Source organism: Trachypithecus francoisi, unplaced genomic scaffold (assembly GCF_009764315.1).
Source record: "Trachypithecus francoisi isolate TF-2019V2 unplaced genomic scaffold, Tfra_2.0 Lachesis_group4, whole genome shotgun sequence".
Lineage (NCBI taxonomy): Eukaryota > Metazoa > Chordata > Mammalia > Primates > Cercopithecidae > Trachypithecus > Trachypithecus francoisi.
Window position 1 is genome coordinate 29,828,925 of NW_022681469.1, and position 26,188 is coordinate 29,855,112.

The 26,188-nt window shown below is 43.6% G+C and overlaps 1 protein-coding gene and 1 pseudogene across 3 annotated transcripts in view; one reads left to right on the forward strand and one right to left on the reverse strand.

Annotated features, from left to right (window-relative positions):
- AHCYL2 (adenosylhomocysteinase like 2) overlaps positions 1-25,150 on the reverse strand; it is a 217,336-nt gene extending 192,186 nt beyond the window's left edge. For both annotated transcript variants that reach the window (XM_033194896.1, XM_033194895.1), the window contains exon 1: positions 24,714-25,150. In XM_033194896.1, coding sequence (XP_033050787.1) covers positions 24,714-25,073 — 360 coding nt within the window. In that variant the 5' untranslated portion in view covers positions 25,074-25,150. The remainder of the gene's footprint in view (positions 1-24,713) is intronic.
- On the forward strand, positions 3,067-4,445 carry LOC117073688 (annotated as a pseudogene). Its single transcript, XR_004433319.1, has one exon. The product of XR_004433319.1 is annotated as a destrin-like (transcript).
- Positions 25,151-26,188: the final 1,038 nt, after the last annotated feature.

Consider the following 26,188-nt stretch of genomic DNA (forward strand, 5'->3'; position numbering starts at 1 on the left):
ACAGAGCAAGATCCGTCTCAAAAAAAAAAAAATTAGAATCCTTGTACACTGATGGTAGAAATATAAAATGGTGCAGTTGCTATGGAAAACGATGTGACAGTTTCGCAAAACATCAGAAATAAAATGACCATACAGCCCAGCAATTCCATTTCTGGGTATACAACCAACAGAACTCCATTTCTGGGTATACGACCAACAGAACAATACTAAAGTATTGACTTCAACAGATATTTGTATGCCAATGTTCATAGAAGCATTATTCACAACAGCCAAAAGGTAGAAACAACCCAACTGTTCATCAACAAATGAATAAACAAAATGTAGTATATATGTAAAATGGAATATTATTCACCCTTAAAAATGAATGAAATTCTGGCATGTGATACAATGTGGATGAACCTTGAAGATATTATGCTAAGTGAAATAAGCCAGACATAAGGAAAAATCCTGTATGAGTCTACTTATATAAGGTACCTAGAGAAGTCAAATTCATAAAAGACAAAGTAGAATGGTGATTTCTAGGGGCTGGCGGAGGAAGGAACGGAGAGTTACTGTTTAATGGGTATAGAGTTTTGGTTTGGGAAGACGAAAAAACTTCAGGAGATGAATAGTAGTGATGGTTGCACAACAGTGTGAATGTACTTAATGCCACTGAACTATGCACTTAAAAATGTATAAAATGGTAAATTGTATGTTATATATATTTTACCATAACAAGAGTATTCTGGCCGGGTGCAGTGGCTCATGCCTGCAATCCCAGCACTTTGGGAGGCTGAGGCAGGTGGATTACCTGAGGTCAGGAGTTTGAGACTAGCCTGACCAACATGGTGAAACCCCGTCTCTACTAAAAATACAAAAATTAGCTGGGCATGGTGGTACACGTCTATAATCCCAGCTACTCAGGAGGCTGAGAATCACTTGAGCCCAGGAGGCGGAGACTGCAGTGAGCCAAGATTGCGCCACTGCACTCCAGCCTGGACAACACAGCGAGACTCCGTCTAAAATAATAATAATAATAATAATAATAATATTCTACAAATATATATCACTGAATTTAATTTATAATGGGTGGATTTTATACTATGTAAATTTTACCTCTTGCTGTTTAAAATAAGGAATACATTAGGAAGAACCTGCCCAACAAAAATATCAAGAGTTGTTATAAAGTTCTAACAATTTAAAAAGTATGCAATTGGTAAAGACATCAACAAAGACACCAGTAAAACAAAAGGGAGAATCCAGAAACAGAAAGGATCTGAATATCAGAAAGCAGCATTACATATCGCCCTAGACTGAATGTTTGTGTTCCCCCAAAAGGTTCATATGTTGAAATCTAATCCCCAGTGTGATGGTATTTGGTGGTGAGGCCTTTGGGAGACGATTAGGTCATGACGGTGGAGCCCTCATAAATGAGATTAGTACCCTCATAAAAGAGGGTCCCAGAGAATTCCCTTCCCTCTTCCCCCAAGTGAGGACACAGCAAAAAGATTGTCATCTATGAACCAAGAAGCCAGGCCTCACCAGACATTGAATCTGGTGCTTGATCTCAGACTCCCAGCCTCCAGAACCATGAGAAAGTAAGTTTTGTTGTTTATGAGCCTCCCTATCTATGGTATTTTTGTTACAGCAACCTGAGTGGACAATGACACATATCAACAGAGAAAAGATATACTCAGTCGACAAATAGGGCTGGGACAATTGGTTATCCATATGGAAAAATAAAATAAGGCCAGGTGCAGTGGTTCATGCCTGTAATTTCAGCATTTTGAGAGGCCAAGGTTGAAGGATTGCTTGAGTCCAAGAGTTCAAGACCAGCATGGACAACATAGCAAGACCCTGTCTCTACAAAAAAAAAAAAAAAAAGAGTCGGGCTCAGTGGCCCACATACCTGTAGTCCCAGCTACAGGGAAGGCTGAGGCTGAAGAATGACTTGAGTCCAGGAATTCAAGGCTGCAGTGAACCATGACTGCATCACTGCACTCCAGCCTGGGCAACACAGCGAGATACTGCCCCCCTGCCACCAAAAGAAAAGCACACAAAAAAAATAAATAAAATAAAATAAAATTAGATCACTATCTCATACCATATAAAATACTAATTTCACATGGATTAAAGACATAACTGTGAAGGTCAGGCACAATGGCTCATGCCTGTAATTCCAGCACTTTGGGAGGCCAAGGTGGGCGGATCACAAGGTCAGGAGATCGAGACCATCCTGGCTAACACAGTGAAACCCCATCTCTACTAAAAATACAAAAATTAGCCCGGCGTGGTGGCGAACACCTATAGTCCCAGCTACTGGGGAGGCTGAGGCAGGAGAATGGCATGAACCCGGGAGGTGGAGCTTGCAGTGAGCCAAGATGGTGCCACTGCACTCCAGCCTGGGCAACAGAGCAAGATTCCATCTCAAAAAAAAAAAGACATAACTGTGAAAACACAAAACTAAACATTTTAGAAGACTAGATTGAAAATATGACCCCAAGATAGGTACAAGTTTCTTTTTTTTTTTTTTTTGAGACGGAGTTTCGCTCTGTCTCCCAGGCTGGAGTGCAGTTGCCGGATCTCAGCTCACTGCAAGCTCCGTCTCCTGGGTTTACGCCATTCTCCTGCCTCAGCCTCCCGAGTAGCTGGGACTACAGACGCCCGCCACCTCGCCCGGCTAGTTTTTTGTATTTTTTTAGTAGAGACGGGGTTTCACCGTGTTAGCCAGGATGGTCTCGATCTCCTGACCTCGTGATCCACCCGTCTCGGCCTCCCAAAGTGCTGGGATTACAGGCTTGAGCCACCGCGCCCGGCCGATAGGTACAAGTTTCTAAAACACACCTGAAAAAGGATGAATGATTTTAAACAATCAATTTTATATTACAATTTTTAACTTTTTAATAAAAGTCATAAGTAAAGCCAAAAGCCACAGACCAAAAGATATTTTCAACACACACACATATCTGATAAGGAATTAGAAACAATACAGTCGATAAGAAAACACCACTGGGGAGCTCAGCGCTTGGTCCCGCAGCTGTGAGGAGGACGCTCTGCAGACTCGCTGCCCGCCGGCTCCCAACCCCGCGTCCCTGCGACCCCCGGCGTGAAGGTGGCCTCAGGAGTGCAAGTAGCTGATGAAGTATGTCGCATTTTTTATGACATGAAAGTTCGTAAATGTTCCACACCAGAAGAAATCAAGAAAAGAAAGAAGGCTGTCATTTTTTGTCTCAGTGCAGACAAAAAGTGCATCATTATAGAAGAAGGCAAAGAGATCTTGGTTGGAGATGTTGGTGTAACCATAACTGATCCTTTCAAGCATTTTGTGGGAATGCTTCCTGAAAAAGATTGTCGCTATGCTTTGTATGATGCAAGCTTTGAAACAAAAGAATCCAGAAAAGAAGAGTTGATTTTTTTTTGTGGGCACCAGAACTGGCACCTCTGAAAAGTAAAATGATCTACGCAAGCTCCAAGGATGCAATTAAAAAGAAATTTCAAGGCATAAAACATGAATGTCAAGCAAATGGACCAGAAGATCTCAATCGGGCTTGTATTGCTGAAAAATTAGGTGGATCCTTAATTGTAGCCTTTGAAGGATGCCCTGTGTAGGTCTTTCAGTGCCACAAATTGAAAGCTTCCATGTTTAATGTTATTCTCTTGCTATATAAATAAAGCAAATATATTTAGGCCAGGGTCTCACTGAGGGGGAGCTGTCTCGTCATCTTTTAAACGAAATATTCTATAAACATATGCAAACAGCCCCTAAATAAATCTAAAGTCTAAAGTTTTATTGGTGTGAAATTAAATTCTTATTGGCCATATGCCTGTTTTGATGAGTTGATTTATAAAGATTTTTGTTAAGCTCAGGATTTTAAATGATGTAGTTCACAAAACAGTAAAGGCCATGTGAAGAGAATTATTACATCTTTAGTAACCTCAGCATTTACTTTGTTTCTTTCGCTTAGAAAATTGCTCATAATCTGGTTATAATGTTGGCCCAAATTCTTGATTCTTCCTTGAGCTAAGCAGAATAATGGAATATACTATGTTTTTATAATATAACAACACTAATACACTAATAGTAAGATTAAGGCAGGCAGTCTTTTACTTCTGCCAAATGTGTAACGGAGATTGCTTCAAAATTGTGTCCACATAATCCACGCTGATCTTGCAAAAGCACTATTTCAAGCACATCATTGGAATACAGGAAGTAGCCCTGCACCTGCCGGTGAGCTCACCATTCACTGATTGGGAGAGTGACCTGGCATCTTGCAAATCATGGTGTGTCTTCAGGAGAATGTGCAGTGTCTTGTAATAAATTATAATGCAAATTAGGGCTACATTGTAATCTGCTTTGTTAATGAAAATGGCAAAACAATATTGACAAACTAGGACACCTGTAGTATCTTTAATGGTATCTCATTCAGAAGTTTGCTTCTTATGGTATAATAAAGTATGGAAGAATATTGAGTATATGTTTAAAAAAAAAAAAGAAAACACCACTGGGATCTCAACAGAACAATGGGAAAGGAAATGAAAAAAGGAAATCCAAATGAACTACAAACATATTAGAAGAAACTCAACCTCACTAATATCCAAGGAAATGCAAATTAAAACAACAGAGATACTATCTGACATAAGTTTAATGTCTGACAATACCACATATTAGTAAGGATTTGAAAACAGGAATTAATAAAGCCACTTCGGAAAGCAATATGGAAATATATCATCAAGTTGATATAAGTTAACATACCATAGGCAATTTTTTTTTTTTTTTTTTTTGAGACAGAGTCTCACACTGTCACCCAGGCTGGAGTGCAATGGCTCGATCTCAGCTGACTGTAATCTCCGCCTCCTGGGTTTACATGATTCTCCTGCCTCAGCCTCCCAAGTAGCTGGGATTACAGGCATAGGCCACCACACCCAGCTAATTTTTTGCATTTTTAGTAGAGATGGGGTTTCACTATGTTGGCCAGACTGGTCTGAAACTTCTGACCTTGTGATCCGTGCCCCTCGGCCTCCAAAAGTGCTGGGATCACAGGCGTGAGCCACTGTACTCGGCCACCATAAGCAATTTTGCTTCTAGAGATACATCCTGGAGAAACTCTCACACATGTGCATAAGGAAACATGAGTAAGGTTGTTCACTTCAGTTAAAAAAAAAAAAAACAACCTGGGCTTGGTGGCTCCTGCCTGGAATCCCAACACTTTGGGAAGCCAAAGCAGGACGGATTGCTTGAGTCCAGGAGGAGTTTGAGACCAGCATGGGCAACACAGTGAGATGAATGTGTAGACTGTAGTATATTCATACATGTGAAATACCACAAAGTAGTTAAGATAAATCAATTAGAAAATCTACATGCATCAAACTGGCTAAAACTCTAAAGTTAAGTAAAAAAGGGGGCTGCAGAATACATAAATATCATTTATGTAAAATTTATAAACAAAACAATGCTATATATTATCTACCGACATACAACTGATATTGACAAAGAATATATAGCAAAAGTACTAAAACATGAAGGGGAGTTATAAACACAGTTATTTTTGTGGGCCTCATGGGAAGGGGAGAAGGGATAAAGGAGAATGAATCAAGAAAGAATACACAGGGTTCTTTTTTTTTTGTCTCCCTTTTTAAAAAAAAAAAAAGAGATAGGGTCTCACTATGTTGCCCAAGCTGGTCTTGAATTGGTCTTGAACTTCTGGCCTCAACTGATTCTCCCACCTTGGCCTCTCAAAGGGATTACAGGCATGGGCCACTGTGCCCAGATGGGTCTTCAATTTTATCCAATGTTTTATATCTTTAAAAAATAAAGAAATTTTGCAAAATGAAAACATTTGCTAAACTGGATAATAAGTACACTTTTCTCAGTACTCTTCCATCTGTTTGAAATGAAACCTTTTTTGTTTTTTTGAGATGGAGTCTCACTCTGTCACCCAGGCTGGAAGTACAGTGGCCAATCTCAGCTCACTGCAACCTCTGCCTCCCAAGTTCAAGTGATTCTCCTGCTTCAGCCTCCCGAGTAACTGAGACTACAGGTGCCCACCACCACACCTGGCTAATTTTTATATTTTTTAGTAGAGATAAGGTTTCACCACGTTGGCCAGGCTGGTCTCGAACTCCAGACCTCAGGTGATCCGCCCACCTCAGCCTCCTAAAGTGCTGGGATGACAGGCGTGAGCCACCACGCCTAGCCTGTTTGAAATTAAACTTTTTAAACAGGCTTAGTCAAAGGAATACATATACACGTACCAGGCAACAAGAGAAAATAGTTCTTTTTGGAACTTAATGTTTATAAAACTATTCTGATGTCTCTGGTGTCTGGCTCCCTTGGTGTGATAAAAACTTTCAAGTATTTACACACACAAACATGCTGTATGTGTCAAGTCTCCTGTTTCCCAACAAGATACTTCTCGGAAGATGCTGCCCGAGTCACTAAGAAATCTGGCTACGTAGTTTCAGTGATATCTCTCAACCAAAATAATCCAATGTGTCATCCCCTGCCCATATCAATGTAGCTTAAAAATCATTTAATTTACAACTAAATAATTCCTGAGTCATTCGTTAAGTTTCATCAAGCTCTCTATGCAAACCTATACCATGGATGACCCACAGGTTAAAAAAAAATGAAAATCACATCTCTTTCTATTTCTAACATAATCTCCCCCTACATTCCTCAGTCCCATGCGCCCACAGAGGACTCAGCATGAGTTCCTCCACATGGGCGCAGTGTTTCTGGATCTTCCAATCCTGGGCAGACTTATATGACTCAGGGAGCACCAAGGGAGTGTGTTAATTAGTGCCAAAGGAGACTGAGCATAAAACTCTGCTTAACCAGCAATCTAGGATGCAAGCTCCTGAGGGAAAAAAAGAGAATGACTTTCCACCCAAGCATGCTGAGTACATCAAACTGAAAACAATGCCCAGGAACAAGCAGTTCCAGAAACAGGAATCCAAATCAAACTGGCTTTGTAGCAGTCACTGTTCTGCAGACCCAATGGCAGTCTGTCTGTTTTTGCTTCATTTTCTGGCTCAGTTAAAAGTACCTTTGAAAGAACACTTGCTCCTTCTCCTCAAAATAACTGTGGAGAACACTATTCAAAGCTCCCTGAAAACCTTAGTTTTAAGCATTACCTGTTGGATGTCAGTGTGTGTGTGTGTGTGTGCGTGTGTGTATGTATTTCTCTCTGTGGAAGCCCGCGTTTTTGTGTGTGGGTGGGTCTCAGGGTGTGTGTGGTCTGTGTGGGGCGTCTCTGTGGGAACATGGAGAAGACTCTCTGTGGAGTTGGCCATCGGGTTCTGTGGGTGTGGGGTCTCTGTGTGTGGGAAGGGACTGGATAGAGGCTTGGGCATGGTGGGGCAGGGGTTCTGTTATGTGTATATGGGAGAAGTGTCTCTGTGTGTAGGGAGTCTGTGTCTCTCTCTCTCTCTCTGGGTCTCGGTGTGTCTGTCGCTATATATCTGTGCCTGTTTATTTTTCTATATCTTTGTGTCTACTGAATATTTGGTTATGAATTTTTACAACAGATTTTATTGTAAGTTTCCACCTTTCCATAAAACCCTAAAACTATTTTCTTGCTTCTCTACTCTGAGGTTTCATAAAAGAGAAACATGAAGCTGGGCACAGTGGCTTGTGCCTGTAATCCCAGGCTACTCAGGAGGCTGAGGCGGGACAACTGCTTGAGCCCAGGAGTTTGAGGCTGCAGTGAACTATGATCACACCATTGCACTCCAGCCCCACTGCACTCCAGCCTGGGTATCAAAGCAAGACCCCCATATCTAAAAAAAAAAAAAAATTAATAAAAATGAGAAACATGAAATGAGACTAACTGCTAAGCCAACATCTACTCAACAACGAATACAAAATTGAGGTTCTGACAGGTATACGCTAGTACCGAGCCAGAGTTACCTGATATTGTTCATATCTCACAAGCTCCCAGGTGATAACCAATGCTTCTGGTTTGAGTAGCAAGGATCTAAATGATTCCAAACTTAATAAACTGACTCTAATTATAATTAGACCTCCGATATAGATTTTCCAGAGTATCCTCTGATTTACATGTTTATGAGATTAGCTTGAGTGTTATACATGACTGTAAATTAGGAGTTATCACTTTGTTTTAAATATGAGTCTCCCATGATCTTGGTTAGTTTGAGCCAGTCCTAACAGGTAAATGACCTCTGATTGTACAAAAATGTGAATTTCCAGACTTGTAAAGCTGGAACAAGGAAACCTCACAAAGATTCTTTTTTTTTTTTTTTTTTTTTGCGACGGAGTCTTGCTCTGTCACCCGAGCAGCTGGGACTACAGGCGCCCGCCACCTCACCCGGCTAGTTTTTTGTATTTTTTTAGTAGAGACGGGGTTTCACCGTGTTAGCCAGGATGGTCTCGATCTCCTGACCTCGTGATCCGCCCGTCTCGGCCTCCCAAAGTGCTGGGATTACAGGCTTGAGACACCGCGCCTGGCCTAAGATTCTTTTTTTTTGAGACGGAGTTTTGCCCTGTTGCCCAGGCTGGAGTGCAATGGTGTGATCTCAGCTCACTGCCACCTCCACCCACCGGGTTCAAGTGATTCTCCTGCCTTAGCCTCCCAAGCAGCTGGGATTACAGGCACCTGCCCCACCACGCCTGACTAACTTCTGTATTTGTAGTAGGAACAGGGTTTCTTCACTGTGTTGGTCAAGCTAGTTTCAAACTCCTGAGCTTAAGTGATCACCTGCTTCAGCCTCCCAAAGTGCTGGGATTACAAGCGTGAGCCACCACACCCGGCCACAAAGTTCTGACACATGGTGAAACCGCTTGGGTTTCAATTTCAGTGCTGACCTCTTCAAACTACAATTCTTGTTTCCAATATTGCTTATATCAAACTACACTGTATTTAGTTATTTCTGTATCTACATTCCCTACCCTCTCCTGGAGGGCAAGAATGGTATCTTGCTAACTTATAACTCTAGCACTTAGCAGTGTTTGACACCCAACAATTAAATGGTTTTTTCACAAAAGAAGCTCACAATGGGCCGGGCGCGGTGGCTCAAGCCTGTAATCCCAGCACTTTGGGAGGCCGAGACGGGCGGATCACGAGGTCAGGAGATCGAGACCATCCTGGCTAATACGGTGAAACCCCATCTCTACTAAAAACTACAAAAAAAAAAAAAAAACTAGCCGGGCGACGAGGCGGGCGCCTGTAGTCCCAGCTACTTGGGAGGCTAAGGCAGGAGAATGGCGTAAACCCAGGAGGCGGAGCTTGCAGTGAGCTGAGGTCAGGCCACTGCACTCCAGCCTGGGCGACAGAGCTAGACTCCATCTCAAAAAAAAAAAAAAAAAAAGAAGCTCACAATGTAACAATGTATTAGTGAGATTATTATGCAAATATCCAGAAGCAGTCAAGTTACTTCTCTAATACAGTCCAGCATCGGTCACAAAAAAAATAGCATTAGGCCAATCATCTTTTCTCCCTTACAGAAATGAAAGACATGAATTAATGTAGTACAATTCCTATTCCATTTCTACCTCCCTGAGCTCAATGACCCAAGACTAGACTCAGTCGAGCTGTTATCCAATAAAGTTTTGTTGAAGAAGAATCTTTATTTGCCTTCTAGGAAAAGAATTTCCTCTTTAAGCTAACGCAGTTTATGTCAACTTTGAAAGATAGATGACCACACCTACCCAACCAGGGCAAAAATTTTTCATCCTACAGCCTCATCACACATACTCAATTCCTGACAAGGCCTTAAAAAAATAATAATTGGCCAGGTGCAGTGGCTCACATCTGTAATCCCAGCACTTTGGAAGGCCGAGGCAGGTGGATCACCAGGTCAGGAGATAGAGACCAGCCTGGTCAAGATGGTGAAACCAGCCGGGCGCGGTGGCTCAAGCCTGTAATCCCAGCACTTTGGGAGGCCGAGACGGGCGGATCACGAGGTCAGGAGATCGAGACCATCCTGGCTAACACGGTGAAACCCTGTCTCTACTAAAAAAAATACAAAAAATTAGCCGGGCATGGTGGCGGGCGCCTGTGGTCCCAGCTACTCGGCAGGCTGAGACAGGAGAATGGCGTGAACCCGGGAGGCGGAGTTTGCAGTGAGCCGAGATCGCGCCACTGCACTCCAGCCTGGGCGACAGAGCGAGACTCAGTCTCAAAAAAAAAAAAAAAAAAAAAAAAAGATGGTGAAACCCTGTCTCTACTAAAAACTACGAAAAAAATTAGCTGGGCACAGTGGCAGGCATCTGTAATCCCACTCACTCGGGAGACTGGGGTCGCTTGAATCCGGTAGATGGATGTTGCAGTGACCCATTGGTGCCACTGCACTCTAGCCTGGACGACAGAGCAACACTCTGTCTCAAAATAATAATATTAATAATAATAAAGTGTCATTTTGGAAAAGGACCACACAGTATCACATTTTTCTAACTCAGTGTAATGCAGAAGATGAGTTTCTCTGTAGGCTACCACTGCATAGGATATGTATCTGAGATATTATTGGGGCTCCAATTTCTGTCAAAACATAAACTATATCAACTAAACAAAAGAAAAATTCGCTAAAATAGCAAGTATTTCTATGAATAATTCACCGTAAACACTAAATCAGTAGTACCAGGACACTAATTTTTAGGGTCACATTTGAGTTAATAAATAGGCACAGTCTTCAATCACAAGTTTCTTCTACATGTAAACTAAGAGTTAAGAAAAAAAATAGTTGGCCGGGCGCGGTGGCTCAAGCCTGTAATCCCAGCACTTTGGGAGGCCGAGACGGGCGGATCACGAGGTCAGGAGATCGAGACCATCCTGGCGAACACGGTGAAACCCCGTCTCTACTAAAAATACAAAAACTAGCCGGGCGAGGCGGCGGGCGCCTGTAGTCCCAGCTACTCGGGAGGCTGAGGCAGGAGAATGGCGTAAACCCGGGAGGCGGAGCTTGCAGTGAGCTGAGATCCGGCCACTGCACTCCAGTCCGGGCGACAGAGCGAGACTCCGACTCAAAAAAAAAAAAAAAAAAAAGAAAAGAAAAAAAATAGTTAAGAAGGACAAGTTAAAGAGAAAGAAACAATCAGAGAACAAACCAGAAAAGATAAAATATATTTTATTTGGGAACAAATAGAGCTATCTTATATTACAAATAGTCCCTATTTTACATTACAAACAAAATTAAATTCCAGATGAAGACCAAAATATAATAAATACAACCATATAAACAGATGAAGAAAATATAGATGTTTATAAATTTGGGGTTGGAAAGGCAATTCTTTTTTTTTTTTTTTTTTTTTTTTTGAGACGGAGTCTGGCTCTGCCGCCCAGGCTGGAGTGCAGTGGCGCGATCTCGGCTCACTGCAAGCTCCGCCTCCCGGGTTCACGCCATTCTCCTGCCTCAGCCTCCTGAGTAGCTGGGACTACAGGCGCCCGCCACCGCGCCCGGCTAATTTTTTGTATTTTTTTTTTTTTAGTAGAGACGGGGTTTCACCGTGGTCTCAATCTCCTGACCTTGTGATCCGCCCGCCTCGGCCTCCCAAAGTGCTGGGATTACAGGCGTGAGCCACTGCACCCGGCGGAAAGGCAATTCTAAGACACAAAATGTTTAAGCCAAAAAGGAAAAAGAATGGTAAATCCAAGTTTATACAAACTTTGAAAATCATAAACGATGTTACAAGAAACAAGAAATGGAGTAGGAAAAAATACTTGCAACATATACACAAAGAATTAATGTCCGGAATATATAAAGAATTCCTAAAACAAACATAAAAAAAAAATGCAATATTGAAGGTAGAGATTTTTATCTGTTTTGCTCACTGCTGTATCCCCAGCACTTGGCACACAGTAATCAATCAATAAATAATTTGTTAATGAATATGAACAGGGAATTACAAGAAAAAGAACATAAATTGCCAATATATGCATGAAAATACTCTCAGCCTCATTCTGTCAGAAGAATGCAGATATTATAAAAAGACCAGTAAAAGACTTTCCCCCAAAGATGTAAAAAAAACAAAAAAAATTTACCAGTATTGGTAAATGTATGGCGAAAGATTGTTTTGTGTATAGTTAGCTGATATGTAAAATGGTACTACGTTTTTAAAGACAACATGGCATTTTGCATTTAGTTTAAAATATGGCCAAGCACTGTGGCTCATGCCTCTTAGGGAGGCTGAGGCGGGCAGATTGCTTGAGCCTAGAAGTTTGAGACCCACATGGGCAACATGGTAAAACCCCATCTCTACAAAAAACACAAAATTTAGCCAGCCCAGGTACAATGGATCACACCTGTAATCTCAGCACTTTGGGAGGCCAAGGCAGGCAGATCACTTGAGGTCAGGAGTTCAAGACCATCCTGGGCAACACCGCGAAACCTCGTTTCTATGAAAAATACAAAAATTAGCACACACCTGTAATCGCAGCTACGATTAAGAGAATCGCTTGAACCTGAAAGACGGAGGTTGCAGTGAGCTGAGAGCGCACCACTGCACTCCAGCCTGGGCAACAGAGCAAGACTGTCTCAAAAAAAATAAAAATTTAGCCAGGCGCGGTGGCTCACGCCTGTAATCCCAGCACTTTGGGAGGTCGAGGCGGGTGGATCACGAGGTCAGGAGTTCAAGACCAGCCTGACCAACATGATGAAACCCCATCTCTACTAAAAATACAAAAATTAGCCAGGCATGGTGGTGCGCGCCTGTAATCCCAGCTACTTGGGAGGCTGAGGCAGGAGAATCGCTTGAAGCTGGGAGACGGAGGTTGCGGTTAGCCAAGATCAGGCCTCTGTACTCCAGCCTAGGCGAGAGAACAAGACCCTGTCTCAAAAAAATAAATAAATAAAAAATAAAATTTTAAATTAAAAAAAAATTAGCTAGGCGTGGTGGCGTGTGCCTGTAGTCCCAGCTAACTCAGGAGGCTGAGATGGGAGTATTGCTTGAGCCCAGGAAGTAGAGGTTGCAGTGAGCTGAGATCGTGCCACTGCACTCCAGCTCAGGTGACAGAGTCTCAAAAAAACAAACAAAAAAAGGTTATCTTTGATCCCAAAATTAAAATTTTAGATATCTATCCTAGAGAAACACTTCTACATGTACACACACAAAAATACATACGGATAGTTACTGCAGCATCAGGTATAAAGAAAGAAAAAACAAGTTAAGGTAAATGTGCATCAATGGAAGAATGGTTTAAGAAGTAACAATATAGACTTAGGAAATTAATTGAATAGTTAAAAAATATGAGATAGATCTATAGGTATTGGTACAGAAAGAGCTCTAAGACATACTATTGAGTAAAAAAGGAACCTGCAAAACAATGTATAGACAGTATACTTTTATTTATGTACAAGTTATTATAAAACTCACTTTGGAAGGCTGAGGTGAGCAGATCACTTGAGCCCAGGAGTTCATGACCCGCCTGGGCAATATGGCGAAACTCCATCTCTACAAAAAATACAAAAATCAGTTGGGCATGGTGGCATGTGCCTGCAGTCCCAGTTCCTCCAGAGGGTGAGGTGGGAGGACTGCTTGAGCCTGGGAAGTTGAGGCTGCAGTGAGCCATGATGGTACCACTGCACTCCAGCTTGGGTGACAGAGTGACACCCCATCTCAAAAAGAAGAAGAAGAATGAGAAGGAGGCTGGATGAGGTGGCCCATGTCTGTAATCCTAGTCCTTTAGGGTCAGAGGTGGAAGGCTCTCTTGAGCCCAGGAGTTCAACTTTACAGTGATCATACTATTGCACTCCAGCCTGAGCAACACAGTGAGACCTGTCTCAAAAAAAAAAAAAAAAAAAACAGAAAAAGAAGAAGAATGAGAAGGAGCAGCTAGAGAAATCAGATGGAAGCTAGTAAAGAGCAGTGTCACAGAAGCCAAGGGAAAAGAGTGTTTCATAAAGAGTCAATATCAAATGCTGCTAAGAGGTCCAAGAAGATGAGGACTGAAAAAAAAGACCCCCATGTTTCCCAATCTAATGGACATTAACAACTTTAGCAAGAGGGTTCTGTTTTGGTTAAACAGATTATTATAGCAGGAGTGGGTTAAGGAGTTCATGAGAGGAAAAAAGCATATATAGCGTGTACAGAAAACTCCTTTAAGAAGCAGGTCTGTGAAAGAGAATAGAAAAACACGAAAACAAGAGAAAATATGCAGGTCAAAGGACAGGGTTTTCAAAATGGGAGACAGTAGGGCAAGTGTGAATTCTGAAGGAAAAGACCTAGTAGAAAGATGAAATAAACCAAAGGAAGAAATTCTTTAAGACAGGAGAGGCCAGGCACAGTGGCTCACACCTGTAATCCCAGCACTTTGGGAGGGTGAGGCAGAAGGACGGCTTGAAGCCAAGAATTCCAGACCAGCCTGAGCAACAAAGTGAGACACCATCTCTACAAAAAGTTTTTAAAATGTGGCTGGGTGCAGCGGCTCACGCTTATAATCCCAGTACTTTCAAAGGCCAATGAGGAAGTATCACTTGAGGCTGGGAGTTCAAGACCAGCCTAGGCAACATAGCAAAAGACCTCATCTTGGCCAGGTGTGGGCTCATGCCTGTAATCCCAGCACTTTGGGAGGCCAAGGCGGGCGGATCACAAGGTCAGGAGTTTCAGACCAGCCTGGCCAACATGGTGAAACCCCATCTCTACTAAAAATATAAAAATTAGCCAGGCACAGTGGCAGACGCCTGTAATCCCAGCTACTCGAGAGGTCAAGGTAGCAGAATTGCTTGACCCCGGGAGGCGGAGGTTGCAGTGAGCCGAGATAGTGCCATTGCAGTCCAGCCTGGGTGACAGAGTAAGACTCTGCCTTGGGGGAAAAAAAAAAAAAGAGAGAGACCCACAACTCTACAAGAAAGTTTTTAAAAAATGAGCCAGGTATGGTGGCATGTACCTGTAGTCCCAGCTACTCAGGAGGCTGAGAAGGGAGGACCTATTGAGCTCAGGAGGTTGAGGCTGCAATGAGCTATGACCACACCACTGCACTCCTGGGTTACAGAGTGAGACTTCATCTCTTGAAGAAAAAAGAAAGAAAACAAAGAGAGAGAGAGAGAGAGAGAGAAGGAAAAAAAAAAAGAAAAAGAACAGAGGAGGAAGAGGGGGAGGGGGAAAAGAGAATGATTACAGCACCTGTGAAGGGATTGGTCTTGACAGAATGAAGGAGAAAAAGATGAGTCCCAGATGCAGGTAGGTTTGTAGACTTGGGAAGTACAAGGATGAAGGAATTCCCATTCAGCGGCTTCAGTTTTTATAATGAAGCATAAAGCCTGTGACTGTTTAAAAAAGAAGAAAATATGAGAGATTAGAAACAAGAGCCGGGCATGGTGGCTCACGCCTGTAATCTCAGCACTCGGGGAGGCTGAGGCGGGCGGATCACCAGGTCAGAAGATTGAGACGATCCTGGTGAACACGGTGAAACCCCGTCTCTACTAAAAATACAAAAATTAGCTGGGCGTGGTAGTGCCTGTAGTCCCAGCTACTCAGGAGGCTGAGGCAGGAGAATTGCTTGAACCTGGGATCAGAGGTTGCAGTGAGCGGAGATCGCGCCTCTGCACTCCAACCTGGGGACAGAGCAAGATTCCATCTCAAAAAAAAAGAAAAAGAAACAGAGACAGTAGGCCAGGCGCTGTGGCTAATGCCTATAATCCCAGCACTTTGGAAGGGTGAGACAGGAGGATCACTTGAGCCCAGGAATTGGAGACCAGCAACATGGCAAGATATCGTCTCTACAAAAAAATAAAAAATTGGCCGGGCGCGGTGGCTCAAGCCTGTAATCCCAGCACTTTGGGAGGCCGAGGCAGGTGGATCACGAGGTCAGGAGATCGAGACCATCCTGGCTAACACGGTGAAACCCCGTCTCTACCAAAAATACAAAAAAAACTAGCCGGGCGTGGCAGCGGCGCCTGTAGTCCCAGCTACTCGGAGGCTGAGGGGGGAGAATGGCGGGAACCCGGGAGGCGGAGCTTGCAGTGAGCTGAGATGGAGCCACTACACTCCAGCCTGGGCCACAGAGCGAGACTCCGTCTCAAAAAAAAAATAAAAAATTAGCCAGGCATGGTAGCATACCTGTAGTTCTGGCTACTCAGGAGGCTGAGACAGGAGGATTGCTTGAACCAGGGAATTTGAGGCTACAGTGAGCTATGACTGTACCACTACACTCCAGCCTGAGTGAGAGAGGGAGACTCTGTCTCAGTAAAAAAGAAAAAAGACAGACAATATGAAGAAATAATTTGCAGTGAGCTGGAAAGTGAACTAGAGAAATGTATAACACTGCTAGGTAATGCTGATTATGCATATGAAATAGATGATTATAAATTTTTAGTGATACTGATCTGTTTGATTTGCTGATTTTCTCTAGCAACTCTCAGCTCCATGAGTACCAGCAACTAAGAAGGTAGATGGTTAGGTTCAATCTGTACATCACTCCGAGTTCTACAAGCAGCAGAAGTCAACTCTGGCTGAATTAAACAGAAAAAGAATTTACAAAAAGGATATGAGGTCACTTTTTCAGTGAAGAACTTCAGTGCTACACAGCTAAAACACCACTCAAAATTACAGAACTAGGTTGGCAAAGATGTGGTTACTAATGCCAAGCAGGAGATGCTGCAGCTTGGTTTGCACCATTACAGTTCTGGATACTAAGTGCTAATACTTGCCACTGTTGCCCTTGTAACTTGATCTTGCTGCTAGAGACTGATACTAAATGTGAATTTGCTGATAAAGGAGGGGGATATTGTAAAGAACATGGTGGAACAGTTTGAGGGACTGAATTAGCTGAGAGAATGAAGAGAGTGGTAAAGGAATTAGTATTAGGAAGATAAAGGATGGCGAATGGTGGGTAATGACTGAAACAAACAGGGATGTGAGGCATGGTGTTTAGGCCTCCCCTTGAAAGAGGGTAGATCGTGAGATCCAAAGTGGTCTTAGCAGCAGCTTAAGCAGACTTCAGTGGGAGTTTGGTCAGAGCAGCAGGGGTGTTGGCATGGAGGTAAAGCTGCCCAATATTGCTATGGCCAGCATTTCATCGACAAAGCCTTTGGCAAATTAATTACTCTCTTTGAGCCTATATTCTCTTATCTATAATATAAAGATAGTACTACTCATCTGATAAAGTTGTCATGAGGACTAAATGCGAAGAGAGAGATTCCTGACACAGAGTAAGTATTCAGTAAATGGTAGCGATTACAAGTGCCATTGAAGCCAAAAGAAGAGTTTCCAAGAAAAGGCAGCCAATAGATAAAGTTTCACCTTGGAGCACTGTAGAAGGTAAGTGTATGTAGCGAAGACGAAGCCAGTTTTAGCCTCAGGTTTGCAACATTCAGAAAGGCTAAAGCCCCATACTCAGAGAAACTCAATCAGCAGTTCAAATACTCTTCCTTTTATTTATTTATTTATTTATTTATTTATTTATTTATTTATTTATTTATTTTGAGACAGAGTCTTGCTCTGTCACCCAGGCTGGAGTACAGTGGTGCAATCTCAGCTCACTGCAAGCTCCGCCTTCCGGGTTCACGCCATTCTCCTGCCTCAGCCTCCTGAGTAGCTGGGACTATAGGCACCCACCATCAAGCCGGGCTAATTTTTTTTTTTTTTTTTTGTATTTTTTAGTAGAGACAGGGTTTCACCATGTTAGCCAGGATGGTCCTGATCTCCTGACCTTGTGATCCGCCCACCTTGGCCTCCCAAAGTGCTGGGATTACAGGGATGAGCCACCGCGCCCGGGTCAAATACCCTTCCTTTATACAGGTTCTAAGCTAAGAACTAGGTGCCCCAAACCAATAGATTTCTACTGATAGACCCTTGAAAAAAAAAAGAAAAGAAAATCACCAGCTATTAGTGCAAGTGTCCAAGAGGGAAATAGCTAACTGAACTGTTGCACGATATAGCTGGGGAAAAGGGAGACTGACACCCACACAAATAATTATCTAATTTAATCAAAGTAATTTTAGACTTGGTAACTGTTATGGAAGAAACGTCAATTCACTGCTGCTTTCTGCTAGGCTCTCACCAAATCGCAGGCCATAGGTCATTCAGACTATAAAAAGCTCCCACAAATTCCACAGAAACCTGATCATGCTTACTAAACCTCTTGTCGGGTGAATGGAATTTTAGCTCCTCTAATTGTGTCTACCACCTGAACATGACAGCAGGGCAGTGGATCAGGGCAACTGCCAAGATTGTTCTCTTCCCATCTGCCTCAGTTGTACCTCTCTGAATTATTTAAACAAAAACCACCATGAAAGAAACTGCATATTCTTTATAAACTTGACAAAGGGTCTGAATAAAGATTACAACAAACTTTTTCCTCATTGTGGGGGAGGGAATCATTTTCAAGGAAATGATATAATAAACTCACTCTCCCTTTTTAATGAACCATCCATTTCTTCAAGTAACTGAACGCTGAGAATGTAAGTAGTAGTAGTGGTAGTAGTAATCGTCTTCCTCAAGACATCAAACACACAACTGCAACTTCAGCTCCTAAAGCAGGTCTTTTTTTTTTTTTTTTGAGACAGAGTCTCATTTTGTCGCCAGGCTGCAGTGCAGTGGCATGATCTTGGCTTACTGCAACCTCCACTTTCCGCATTCAAGCGATTCTCCTGCCTCAGGCTCCTGAGTAGCTGGGACTACAGGAGCGCACCACCATGCCCAGCTAATTTTTTGTATTTTTAGTAGAGACATTGGCCAGGATGGTCTTGATCTCTTTTTTTTTTTTTTTTTTTTTTTTGAGACGGAGTCTCGCTCTGTCACCCAGGCTGGAGTGCTGTGGCCGGATCTCAGCTCACTGCAAGCTCCGCCTCCCGGGTTTAGGCCATTCTCCTGCCTCAGCCTCCCGAGTAGCTGGGACTACAGGCGCCCGCCACCTCACCCGGCTAATTTTTTGTATTTTTAGTAGAGACATTGGCCAGGATGGTCTTGATCTCTTTTTTTTTTTTTTTTTTTTTTTTTTGAGACGGAGTCTCGCTCTGTCACCCAGGCTGGAGTGCTGTGGCCGGATCTCAGCTCACTGCAAGCTCCGCCTCCCGGGTTTAGGCCATTCTCCTGCCTCAGCCTCCCGAGTAGCTGGGACTACAGGCGCCGCCACCTCACCCGGCTAATTTTTTGTATTTTTAGTAGAGACGGGGTTTCACCATGTTAGCCAGGATGGTCTCGATCTCCTGACCTCGTGATCCGCCCGTCTCGGCCTCCCAAAGTGCTGGGATTACAGGCTTGAGCCACCGCGCCCGGCCGGTCTTGATCTCTTGACCTCATGATCCGCCTGCCTCGGGCTGCTTTCTCAGAAAATTAATAAATTGCTCACAAAAACATATGGTAAGACCTTCAACCACGCAATAAATAAAAAGAAACTGTAAGTACCAAAAAAAATCTACCCAAAAATACACATTAAGATTTAGGGCCAGGTGCAGTGGCTCACACCTGTTATCCCAGCACTTTGGGAGGCCGAGGCGGGCAGATCACGAGGTCAGAAGTTCGCGACCAGCCTGGACAATATGGTGAAACCTTGTCTCTACTAAAAATACAAAAATTAGCCAGGCGTGTAGCGTGCACTCGTAGTCCCAGCTACTTGGGAGACTGAGGCAGAAGAATTACTTGAACCCGGGAGGCAGAATTTGCAGTGAGCCAAGACTGCACCACTGCACTCCAGCCTGGGTGACAAAGCAAGACTCCATCTCAAAAAAAAAAAAAAAGATTTAGAAGGTTCATCCTGAGTTTCGAACACAGTACTATTTGAATTGGAAAACAACAGTTTAGGGCTCTGTTAGCTCCATCACATTACTGTGTAACCTTGAGACAAATTCCTTAATCTCTTCAACCCTCAGTTTCTTCAATAAAACAAGGAGAACACTAGCTATCTTCAAGGCCTCTTAAAAGAATTACATAAAACAGCATATGTAAAGCTCTAAGTACAATGCCGGGTATACAGTAGGAATATTCTTCCCTTTGTAATTTTCAAAAGCTGTCATCAAAGATTGACTCAGAGAGATGGTGAGGCTTAAAGAATAGGGAAAAAGTGTTAGCTGAACAGGAAGAAAGGGTATACTCTGCAGGTACTCCAGATTTATTTATAACTTTAAAAATATGGATAAATTTCTCAGATTATCAGTAAATTACTAGTGTAAAGCTGCATCATTGATCTTGAAATGCTTTTCTGTATAAGATGCTTTTATTCTCCTCTTCTAAATTTACAATTCTTTCAGGTTCTACATTTGTACAAAAATGTACAAGTTCTACATTTGTACCATCCTCTTCCTAAAGCTCTGACTCAGACCTGCCTTACTCTGGTCTTGGGATGACCTAAGCCTTAGCCAGACAGACACGCCTTAGAGTTCACTTAGTATTCTAAAAGACCTCTGGAAGAAAGCAAGAACTCAGCATATAAGAAGTTAGAATCAGTGTGGCATAAAGAAAAGGACATGGGCTTTGGAAACGGACAGCCCTGGGTTTCTAGATATATAACCTTGGGCCAGGCACTTAACCTCCCAGGATCTCATTTCCGCATCTGTAAAATGGAGATAATGCCACCCATATCTCATAGTATTGTTGTGAGGATTACAGAACCCCTATGACAACTCCTGGCCCATAAAAGGCTAATGGCTCACATCTGTAATCCCAGCACTTTGGGAAGCCAAGGCGGCAGGTCACCTGAGGTCGGGAGTTTGAAAGCAGCCTTACCAACATGGAGAAACTTCATCTCTACTGAAAACAGAAAATCAGCCAGGCATGGTGGTGCATGCCTGTAATCCTAGCTACTTGGGAGGCTGAGGCGGGAGAATCGCTTGAACCCGCGAGGCGGAGGTTGTGGTGAGCTGAGACCACGCCATTGCACTCCAGCCTGGGCACCAAGAGCGAAACTCTGTCTCAAAAAAAAAAAAAAAAAAAAAGGCTAATTACTGGTAACTGTTATTATAGCCCAACTGTCAATTGCCTTACTGAACACTTTCCAAAGCAGTACTTTTGTAACAGGCAAAAGGAGTCATACTGCTCCCACATTCCCAGATTCCCATGTCTTTACCATGTCTTTATCCAAAACATTCCATTTTAGTACTCTATAATTAACCAAATCAAGAGCTTAAACAATTCAGGACAAGGAGTGCTAACATGGCTCAACTCATTCTCTCCTGACAGCAACAAAGCCAGTGGAAGGTGGATATGTTTGCCAAAAGCAATAAAGAGTCTGTTTCAACATGGTCATTACTGATACTGATGTAAGCACAATCTAGTTGAGGTTCTTGGACTTGCGGCCTTATTGACAGAAAGTTTTAATATTTCTGAAATAAATCCTCTCCTGCCTTGTTTTCCCTGCTGTGCTCCAACATTCCTATCACTCATTTTCAAGAACACAAGGAAGAAATCCCCTTCAACTACTATTACCTTATTCCCTGTGAAACTTATCTTCCCATTTCCCAAATTACTTCTTACAGAGATTTCTGGCTTGCTGGATTTACTTGATGTCAGTTTATGAAAAAGGACATTATATTTAAATATATCATAGCCAAATGACATGATCTGGCCCCCAGAGTACCACAAGTTACAGGATGGAGGCAGGTGCCAAAGATAAGATGTGACTGAGTAAACTGCACACCATATGTTCCTTCTTATTAACTACTTCACTTGGGAATTCTGGCTCTTGTAAAAAGTTTATTTCCCTTGTGTGGCTGAGCAGAGTAACAAAACTAAGAAAACTGATGATACGTGAATGAAGTAAGGGAAATCATCTACGGAAATGTGACTTAAAATAAATGTTTGTACATGACAGTTACAAAACAAATGCAACAGTCACCAGCTCCACAGCCAAAGGCAGCTATTTCAATACTAGTATCCTCAGTCCCTTCGTATGCTGTAAGAAAAACAGCGAGGAGTCAAGGTCAGAGTGGTTATTTACATAGACAATCTAAGAATCAACAAAGACTCAACAAATCAAAATGTCACACTGCAGTCCCTTCGTGAGATGACTTTCAACGTAGGGAAAGAAGGGCAGTCTTGGGCACTTATTTTGATTTAGCCAATTCAATAACAAGGTTAAAGATTGGGCACCTGAAAAGCAGCTCAGCAATGCCCTAAATTTCATCATCCAGCTGTATCCTTTGCCCAGAGCTTCACCTGCTTAACTTTCAGCAGAGAAGTTGTTTTTTGGTGCAATTAACATTGTAAGGCAAGCTCAGCCCTGCCTTCCAATAGCCTTGAGGCTGCTGAGTAAATCTAGAATCATGGAACATAGATTTGATGCTAAAAAACAGGAAGATGGTTAAACGACAAGGAAAATTGTCAAGAAGCACATCTAGAAGACAAACAGACTCCAGTATGCTGGTCTTTGATTTTTTAACTTTTTTTTTTTTCTGAGACAAGGCCTCACTCCAGCACCCAGACTAGAGTGCTCATTGCAGCCTCAACTTCCTGGGCTCAGGTGATCCTCCCACCCCAGCCTCCTGCTTTTTTTGTTTTTTATTTTTTGTTTTTGAGACAGAGTCTCGCTCTGTCGGTCAGGCTGGAGTACAGTGGCATGATCTCCGCTCACTGCAACCTCTACCTCCTGGGCTCAAGCAATTCTCCTGCCTCAGCCTCCCGAGTAACTGGGATTACAAGCACCTGCCACCATGCCTGGCTTATTTTTGTATTTTTAGTAGAGACGGGGTTTTACCATGTTGGCCAGGCTGGTCTCGAACCGTTTTTGTTTTGTTTTTTATTTTTTGTTTTTGCCACCCCAGCCCCCTGAGTAGCTGGGACTATAGGCACACATCACCACGCCCAGCTCTGTATTTTTTTTTTTTTTCCTGTTTGGAGAGAGAGGTTTTCACCATGCTGCCTGGTCTCGAACTCCTGGGCTCAAGCAATCCGCCAGCCTTGGTCTCCCAAAGTGCTGGGATTACAGACGTGAGCCATGATTTTTTAACTTCTTTATATAGAATATATTGAACTGTGTGAACCTTTCAGAGGCGGTCATGGTGGCTTGCACTTAAGCCATGATGGGAGAAATAAAATAAAATCAATTATTCATAATAAAAGCACTAATAATAAGAATATCATTTAAAACTTTATGTGCCAAGCTCAATGCCAAACCTTTTACAAATATTTCTAATCCTCAATCATAATTAGTACTTTCATTTTATAGAAGAGGAAACTGATTTGTGTAATTTGAAAATTACCCAAAAGGTAGTAATGGGGGTACTGGGCTTCATATCCAGGTCTGCCTGACTGTAAACCTCATGCTCTAAAAGCAATTTGTTAAACACTTTTAGCCTAAAGAGATCTAACCAAATTACAAATTTTAAACATAAACAGTCTTAATCACAAGAACATGACTTGACCAAAGTTACAAAGTATCACAACAAGTCAGAAGTATGCTTTGAATTTCCAGACTCATATCTAGGTACTCCCAGCACTGGTGCTGCTGCTGCCTCTCTTTTTTACTTTACTTTTTTTCTTTAAACTCATTTCTGCAGGATGCTGCCTCTTTCTACTGTAATTCTTCCCAGAGGAGTTTCATATTGCAAATGACAAAGACACTGTCTAAAGCATTACAGAAATTCCTTCAGTCTTGCCTCTGACTTATAACCTAAATTTGTATAGTTAGGATGAAAGGATTATCTGCTATACCTTAATCATGAGACTATGACAACAAAAAGTTATGGTAGATCCAAGATTCCAATTCAGCTGAGTCCCACACAGTAAAACCAATGCACACTTCCGTCTCTTTGTTGCTGTTCTGATAAAGCAATTAAAAACCATTCACAACAATTAAAAAAAAATTAATCCCTGTGCCCATATTGTGTCTAGGAAATTGGAGCTGTAAGTCCTTTTTATACGATCCACACTTCTGTCTTTTCCAATACTTGCCCTGTTTTTCTGTGCTGATTTAGCTTTAAGAGAGAAAGAGAGATAAGCTTTGAGAGAGAAAGACAACTATGGATAGACAATGTACGGGTAATACCGGGCTATCATCCATCTAGGCAGTTACTTCTTGGTATTCTGAGACCTCCTCAAAACTGTCTGAAAGGAGCTGACGCCTAAGACCGAAAACCCCACAAAGATCGTCTTTCCCAAAAGTAGCAGCATTTCTTCCTATCATTTTCAGGTTATAATAAAGGAACCAATAAGACATTCATTCTCTTCATACACAAACTAATAATCCTGGTGACCAACTATACTGAGCAGGGAGGACAAAGCTCTTAAGATGAAAGAGTGAGGAGAATCTCTCCATTACCCTTTTACATATTCAGGGAAGAGAGAATATTGCAGTCGCTGGAAATGAAGCGCACAGCATCGTGTTGCTGTATGGACACGGTTGGCCACAGAAAGGCGGAAAGTCATCAATTGTACGGAAACCAGACAACTCTGACGATTTTCTATGCAAGGTGACTACACCTTACTCGTTCTCCAAGTATTATCTTTTCATCCTTATTGCTGGGTGAATTCCCATGAGCCGTAAGGTTTTTCTATACCATCGAGGTCTCCTCCACGATAGGTTGGAAAATCACACTCGGGAGCGTCTTGGGGGCGCGGGACGTACTATTAGATATCTCTCCTCCCGCTGCCTATTCCAAGTAGTAGGGGAGAGCGCTACCTCCATGTTATTCAGAGCGAAGTACGGCCGTGCCTCCTGGAGTCTCCGCTCCCAGCACTACGGGCTGGCTGGGGGGCATCTCTGAGAGAGTGGGTTTGAGGGGACAAGGGGTATCTCTGGTCCTGCGATCAGAAAGGAGGGTGTGGAGGGTGGTGCCGCCGTGCCAAGAGGATCTGCTGTTCCCCTCCCCTCCCTTCCTCTCCTAGAGAGGTAGCCCGGCCCCAGTACCTTCTTGACTGTGCGCGGCGCCTCGGTGACGGTGCCGTCGGGGCTGACCAGGGCCTCGCCGCCGTCGCGGTGCCGCTGGTGCTGGTGATGTGGGTCGCTCCGCTTCATGGCCGACGCCTGAGGCACCTTCCCGGCGGCGGGGCTGAGAGCGGCGGCGGGCCCAGAGCCCGGACCAGGGGCCGGGGGCCGCTCCGCGGCGGGAGCTGGAGCCTCAGGGTCTCCACCGCCCGCCGGGGGGGCCATGGCGCCCACGGCGGCCGTGCTCAGTCCTAGTTGCGACTCCGCCTCGGAGGGGCTCAGGTCCTTCAGCTCCACCTCAGGCACCTTGGCTGCAGCCGCAGACACAACCTGCACCGACATCACCGCCTCCGCTGCAACCGCCGGCTCAGACTCCAGCTCCAGTTCTTGGTCGGCCCCGCCTCCCGCCTCCCTTCCTCTTCCCTCCCCCATACCCCCACTCCTCCCCTCCATCGCCTCCGCTCCCACCCCCTTCCTCCGCCCGCCAGCCCTTGCCCCTCCAGCCCCGCCCCGCCCCACCCCGGCCCAGTCTGGCCTCGCGCGAGGCGCCACGGAACCTGTAGTGCGTTTGCTCCCGGCCGCACGCGGCGAGAAGACCGTGGGACCTCAGGCCCCGACCTACAGTGCGCGCCCCGGGGGCGGGGCCCGCAGCGCCCCCTGGGAGTTGTAGTCCCTTTGAGCAATTCCTCTGGAAAGTGGAATTCGGGCGAGGAGCGGGAGCGCTAAGGCCGGCAACTAACAGAAAGGAGTGAGGATAGGTGACTCGACGGAGGGGATGAGGAAGAGAAAGTCTCCAGAGGAGTTGTGACTTCCGGGGAGGGAATGCCAAGAAGCCTTAGGGGAGGGGAAGTGGGAGAGGAATGGCTCGTTGCCCTGACAGCGTGAAGTTCCTCCGCGTGTGCACGTCTGCGATCACGTGGGTGGGCATTTAAAGGAGACGTGGTCTCTCCAGGCTGGAAGTGGCTTGATTTTTCTTTGTGAAATAGAGAATCCAACACCCTTCCAAACTTTAGTGGCTTTGTTTTTAGAAGGCATAAAGTAGGACCTTGCTTGCTGTGGCGCTTTCTGGCACATTCTGGGTTTGAAAGCTAAGATCATTCCCCAAAGAAGTTAGGTATCACTACATCAAAATTCAAGGCTGAGGAATTACACGTTGCCTTAAACGAGGCCAAATCGTTTGACCTATAATTCTACTAGGGCAATGATCTGAAATTCAGATACATATATCAGCATAGAGGAATATGAATAGTTAATTTCCTAAGTGACGGGATTTAAGGTGATTTTTACTTTTTACTTTGATGTATTATTTTTAAATTTTACATTTAGAGGATGTAAGCACAAAGACATGCACAGCGGCGCCCTTTTTAATAACAAAGAGCTATCTAAAACGAATGTCCAACAAATAGAGAAATTGTTACAGCCTTTGAAAATTGTTCGCCGGCTGGGCATAGTGGTTG